General features: G+C 34.0%; 1 protein-coding gene across 1 annotated transcript; it reads left to right on the top strand.

Moving 5' to 3' along the window:
- Positions 1–4,065: 4,065 nt before the first annotated feature.
- LOC149580183 (GDSL esterase/lipase At4g26790-like) lies at positions 4,066–5,798 on the top strand. The gene is made up of 5 exons (XM_089813071.1): positions 4,066–4,333; positions 4,626–4,756; positions 4,908–5,141; positions 5,242–5,500; positions 5,605–5,798. The coding sequence occupies exons 1-5, from the start codon at positions 4,066–4,068 to the stop codon at positions 5,796–5,798; spliced, it is 1,086 nt and encodes a 361-aa protein (XP_089669197.1).
- Positions 5,799–6,926: the final 1,128 nt, after the last annotated feature.

Genomic DNA, 6,926 nt, shown 5'->3' with positions numbered 1-6,926 from the left:
TTAAAACTAATTATTAAGGGACATCCACATTGTCAAAATCACATGTTTTTGTGAGTTCATAATTATAGATTAGATTAAATGTAAGTAAAACACAATTTTATCTTGAGTTTCAAGCCCTTCACCTATAATTTGCTACTTCATTTTTGTTTGTAGGTTTTGACTATAGAGAGGTCAATATACACCTGCATAACCAATTTGTTTTTTTTTTTTAATAAATTAAAATTCATAAAACATCTAATTTTAAAATTAATTAATAAAAGTGTATTTTATCCTATGCATAGACATCGCTTCATTTGCATTGCATTGCAATCGAAGAGGTAGGCACAACTATTATGTTTTTATTAGGATATCCAAAGTCTCTCTTATCCGCATGTCCTTCGCTGATTCTGTGTGGTGCGGAATAATTGTTCTCCTAAAGCTTATCTGAATCACTGATCCCCAATAGTTTAGTTGTCAGCCTCTTCAAATCTTATTGAAAGTGTTTTTTATTTTTTATTTATTTTTATAATTAAGTTAAGTAAGATTTTGAAAGGATATTAAATAAATTTTAAGATAGGTGAAAAAATCTATTCATATCTAATTTGAATGAATTTTTTTATAGTAAAAATTGAGAATAAATAAAATTCAAAGAAACAGACTGATCACATGGTTATTGATTGGAGCACACAAATCGTTTTGTAAAAGTGTATAATTTACAGTTAAATTGTATAACAATTAGTTAAAGTCTATGTTCATTGCAGTTTATATTTGTAAGAATTAGTGACATTTATTGTTTATTGATAAAAATGTATAATTCATTGTCGTTTATATTTGTAAGAATTAGTGACATCTATTGTTTATTAATAAAAATGTATAATTTGCAAATCATGTGTATATAATTTTTTGAATTTGTTTGTGAATACAAGTTAATTAATTTGTCTTTTAGTATATAATATTTCATTGAATTTATTTTCATTATGGACAGTAATGTAAAACTTGCAAGTCACCTTTGTAAAAATAGCTGAATTTTTTTGTTTCTTTTTAACTAAAAGAGGGGGAAAAAAATTTATTGAATACTAAAGAAAACAAAACAACAAGACAAAGAGCACTAAAGAGATTCTGGTCAACAAGTTGAGCCAACTTATGAGATAAGTCAGGGAAGCATCCTATGATCAACAATGTTCCAATTTGACGCATGGTCGGAGGTCATTTAGCGAAGCAATCAGCCACACCATTCCACTCTCAAAGGATATGCATAAAAGACACAAAATCCAGAGAATTGCATAACCGAGTGATCTATTGAATAACCAGAGCTAGAGGCCAATCCACATCTACAAGGTTCCGTCTATTCAATAAATTCACAACCACCTGCGAGTCAATCGCACATATAATTCTTCTCCAACCCCGTTGACAACAATATTCCACTGCATCCAAGATAGCAAGGCCTTCCATGGGATTATTTGTATGGTAACCCTTGTCGTTAGAAAATAGAGACTGAACATCACCAAAACTGTCACATCCAACTCCCCCAATGCCAATCAATCCAGGATTTCCCTGAGAAGATACATCAGTGTTTATTTTAAGAACACTAGCCTAGGGAGGAGTCCAATGCCCCTCATGATTAACATGCTCAGAGAGTTGCCTACCTTTATTCCTAGAGCGTCTGTGGGGGAGAGAGGGAGCACCACCTTGAAGAGGAAAGGAAAGGCATAAGTAAATACCAACAACTCAAGAGTCCAAACCTCCACCAAAGTCACATTTAGCCAGAAGTGTTTCATGAAGAGAGTTAGCAATTTTCTCCCATAGGTGTCGGATCCTCCTATTTCTCTCGAGCCAGACATTCCATAAAATAAGGGAAGGGCCAATAGTCCAATCAAGCTGAAGAAAAGAGGTCTTACAAGGGTGATGTCCCAAATAGTCCCAAAACTCAGACAAGGAAGAAACATGTTAGCACATGCATCCCCACACACTCCATCAAAAGTGTCGAATCTGCTTGACAAAGGGGCACTGGAAAAAAAGGTGGGTAACAATCTCTTCACCATTGTGGCATAAGACACAGATGGAGAGCCCCTTGAATCCTCTCTTGCAAAGATTCTCCCAAGTACGACAACGATTGTAAACTAGAATCCAGAAGAAAAAGTTACACTTAGGCTAGGGAAAGTTGTTCCAAGATTTCTTCCACCAAGAGACCTCCACCTAGCCAAACAATTGCTTAGTCAACGCAAGGTACACTAAAGAAACAAAATACTTGCTAGAAGAAGCACTTCCCCAAGCCAAAACATTAGGTTCCTGCAAAGAACTACACTCCCTAGAAGCCAAGATCTAAGAAAGCTCCAATCGATTGCCCAAAGAGCCACCCAGTAGCCAATCAAATGAATTCTTCCATCTGTAACCAACAACATGGCCTAAGTTATTAGCCTCCTTATAATGAGCCACCTTATTCCATCTAGCAGAAAGGAAAAAATCACAAAGAAGCTATAAGTGTGGATGAGAGGACAAGAGAGGAGGATGCTCATTCCAAGAATCACTCCAAAATAGAGCCTCAGTGCCTCTATTATAGATCCAAAGTAGACTTCTCTTCACTAGGTGAGCACCAATCTTGAGGGTATTCCACACCATAGAGTCTCTTTCCTCAAGAGGAAACCTAGAAACATTTGAAGACTCAATGCTAGGTAGGTACTTGTGTGACAGGATACTATCCCAAAGTTGAGAATGACTGGAACACAATTGCCAATAGAGCTTGGCAGCAAAGGCTTGACTGCATAAGATAGTAGAACGAAGGCCGAGGCATCCTTCCTTTTTTGGGCCTACAGACAGTATCCCAATTGATGAGGCTCCATTTAGTATTGTGCATAGTGCCACTCCATAGAAATTGGTGGGAAAGGGCATCAAATTCCTTAAGAAAATATGTTGGGGCAGCCTGAACTATGCTTCTATATATGGGAAGGGCCTGGGTCATAGATTACAAGAGAGTCACCCTGCCAATAGTAGAGAGCCACTTATGAGTCCAATGGTTGACTTATTGTCAAAGCTTGTCCAGCAAGCTCTGCCAAAAAGCTTGGACTGTCTTCCCACCACAATAGGGACCCCCAAGTAAGTCAAAGGGAGAGACTTAATCTAAAATCTCAGGATATTCATTGATAAAAATATGTATAATTTATAGTCCACAAGTATAATAGTTACTTCAATTTCTTGACAATAATACATATTTGACCAAGCAATATTAATTTAAAATCTACCATTACAATCTCATAAATATTATAAATTTTGATTTTAACGTAAGATTGAAATAATAAAAATAAGACAAGTAAATTGTGAGCCTCTAGAAGGTGTTGAGTTCGATTCTCAAGTTTAATAAATAATAATAATTAATCACAACATAACAAAAAAATCTAATAATAATAAACAATATTACAACACAACATAAACTTGTTTACAAATAATGATAATTAATCTCCATATATTATAATAATAGTAACAATTAGTTTAAACTTCCACCTATCGCCAATCAAAATAAATAGCAAACAATATTTTTCATTATTTTAAAGTGTTTCGTTATTTCACTTGGTGATAAGCCTTCAATAAAGATAGAAGTCCAATAAAAAAGAAGGCATTTACTTTCTCTTGACATTACTTTTATGACATAGTTACTTAATTTATCCTTAAATATAAAATGTAATTAGGTTATGAAAAGCATTCAACTAAATTAATATATACAAATAGCTCTAGAACAATCTCTATATAGAAATATTAGATAACTTGGTATATTCACTTCTGAAAGAATACAGATAAGTAAGAAAAACGTTCAATTAAATAAGTACATGCTAATTAACATATCTACTTCTAAAAGCATCTAAGTAAAATGAGACTAACAATTTTGAATTAGTCAATTATATTATTGAAAAAATATATTATGTTGAACAGAGCAAGGCATACATACTGTAACCTCTATATATTTGAAAATGCTTCATAAAACAAAGTGAATTAGGCCAATCTATCATATCTTCAAAGGTGTTAGTTTACCTTCAAAAAAATTAGTTAATTTTGTAGTGAGCTCAAGTATTTTCTTTTGCGCATAGAGTAGTAATGAAGATAAGGGCAGAATCTCTCATTTTGCTCTCTGTATTTTTCAGTTTGATCATCATAATAGATCAGAAATGTAATTACATTTTGTTTGTCAGAGGACAGAAAGTGCCTGCTATTTTTGTGTTTGGGGACTCTTTTGGAGATACAGGAAATAATGAATATATTGGTTCAATAGCTACTAGTCATTATCCTCCATATGGAAGAGATTTCAAAGATCACACTCCAACAGGAAGGTTCTCCAATGGAAAGCTCATGTCTGACTACTTTGGTAACATTCATCTATATACATTCCATAACTGCATGATTAGCCTAATACCTACCAATAAATGAATTCTAGCTCATACATGTGAATTGTATATTTCCTTGTTAGAAGCCCAATAATTTGATCTTAAAAAATTTGAAACTTCATCTTATCATCTCACCTAAGTTTGTGAAGTATAATTGGTGCTATTAGTTGGAAGATTGTTGTTTTTTTTAATTAAAAAAGTTTGGTTTGATTTTTTCCTCCACCTAATTAGAATAAATATTATGAGATCTATAATTCTACTATTTCATTACAGCTGAAGGACTTGGAATCAAGGAATTGTTGCCCCCATACTTGGACCCTCAGCTCAAGGCCCAAGACTTACTAACTGGTGTCTGTTTTGCATCTGCTGGTTCAGGCTTAGACAATCTCACTAATCAAATATTTGTACGCATCTTCCCCAGAGAGACTAAATATTATAATGTTTCATAGTTCCTTTATACATTTATATGAAAATGGATGTGCCATTAATGTACCCATCTTGTTTAACTCACTCCAACTATAATCTTATAACATGGATTTGTATAAATGGATGCAGAATGTGATAACATTTGGGGAAGAAATTGAGTATTTTAAAGAATATAGAAAGAGAATAGCAGGATTGGTGGGAGAGGAAGAGGCCGCCACCATAATTAAAAAGGCAATATTTTTCATTACAATTGGCTCCAATGACTTGGGTGCCAACTATTTCTTATTGCCAACACGTGGACTACAATTCAGTGTTCAAGAGTATACAGGTTTTCTCTTGAATTCCTACACAGATTATATCAAGGCATGCTTATAACTTGTATTATACTCTTTCGATTTAATTAGAAATGCTTCCAAGCATATTTTCAGGGGATTCTGATTTAATATGGGTCTGAATTGTGCAGGAATTATACAATCTGGGTGTTAGTAGATTTGCTTTGATTAATGTTCCTCGATTGGGATGTCTCCCAATAGAGAGAACACTCAGAAGCCTTTTAAAAGGAGGAGCATGTGATGAAGAGTTAAATCAGGCTGCAGATGAATACAATTCAGGATTAAATGCAATGATTGATGGATTCAAATCTGCTTTTCCTATGCTTCAAATTGTCTCCTTGGATTACAACAAGCTGATTGCAGAGTTCATTTCAAACCCTAGCAAATATGGTACTTTGCATTCGCATTATTAATCACAATACAAATGTCATCGTGACTACATGTTCTACTATATTAATATATCTAATATTTCTGAATGCTATATTACATGGCAGGTTTTGAGGTGATTGCTGAGGGTTGCTGTGGGACGGGCGTAATAGAAACTTTATTTCTATGCAATGAATTGAGTCCGTTTACATGCCCCGATGCTTCCAAATATCTCTTCTTTGATTCGGTTCACCTTACTCAGAAGGCATATGAGATCATTTCTTATGAATTTTTGACCAAAGACGTTCCCCATCTTCTTTAAACTTGGTTACATATTTGTTTGGAACTGCATATACTGCAAAGTTTTCTGTAGATATTCTTTTGGTTATTTTATATTGCTAGAAATCTAAAGTGAAGTTGTAGTTTATTTATCAAAAAGAATTCATTAGAGATTGGTCCTATTGAATGTAAGAATCTAAAGAGCGTTATAGATAACATTAGGATCAGAACCCATGCAATTGAACAAATTTATTTGATTTAAACTCCCCACTTATTAGATTTGTTGTCCATCTTTGTGTGAAGGCATTCGAAGTTAGAATGATAGATATGTTAAGTAAAGTCAGGTAATGGAAGGGAGACTGGAGGCAGGAGGAATATAAAATTGGACAAGGAAGATTTATGAGAGTTGGATTTTATTTTCTTTCTTTCCCTCAGGTATTAAATTGTAATTAGAGGACCTTTGTAGATTCGGAATGTGATTTGTAAGATTGAAATTACAGATTGCAAGCCATTTCAATTGATAAGATGAAGATTATTGTCAATAATCTAAAATCCATAATATGATAGAGCAATAAATAAAATGTACAGTGGAATATGGAAGATGGAGAGAAAAATCAAACAACAAAGAGATTGGATTGTGAGAAATATGAATTAAATTTAAAACTCACAATCTTAAACCTAAAAATCTGCTCGGCACATGAAGGCGCTGAGTGTTAGTTTTGCTCGGCACTTGAAGATGCCGAGTCATAGATTGCTAGGCACTTGATAGTGCCGAGTGATAGGCAACAGGTGTTGAGTGAGCTCGGCACACAAAGGAAAAATGCAGTAGGTGTCGAGTTAGCTCGGCACTCAAAGAAAATGCTTGGCAACAATGGATGCTGAGTAAACTCGGCTCCAACTGAGAAAAATTTATAACTTAGAAAAATTCTAACGTGAATGCTTTCACCATTGAAACCAAAGAGCTAGGCTTTAATCTTTCAAACAAATTTCTCAAATGCAATGAATAGAAGAGGAAGAATAATAGATTCAAGTATGCCTGCTTGCTTTTCTATTCAACTGAGATTTAAACTATTACAGAATCTAGGAGCATTCGGCTTCAACCAGAAAACCCTAAATTAATCCTAAAATGGTAAAACTGCAAACTTCAATAAACTTTAAACTTGCAGCTCTA

Source organism: Cupressus sempervirens, chromosome 1 (genome assembly GCF_028749045.1).
Source record: "Cupressus sempervirens isolate cs-2001-9-10 chromosome 1, ASM2874904v1, whole genome shotgun sequence".
In the NCBI taxonomy this organism is placed as follows: domain Eukaryota; kingdom Viridiplantae; phylum Streptophyta; class Pinopsida; order Cupressales; family Cupressaceae; genus Cupressus; species Cupressus sempervirens.
The sequence above is the reverse complement of the archived record's forward strand: the minus strand, read 5'-3'. Positions and strand labels throughout refer to the sequence as shown.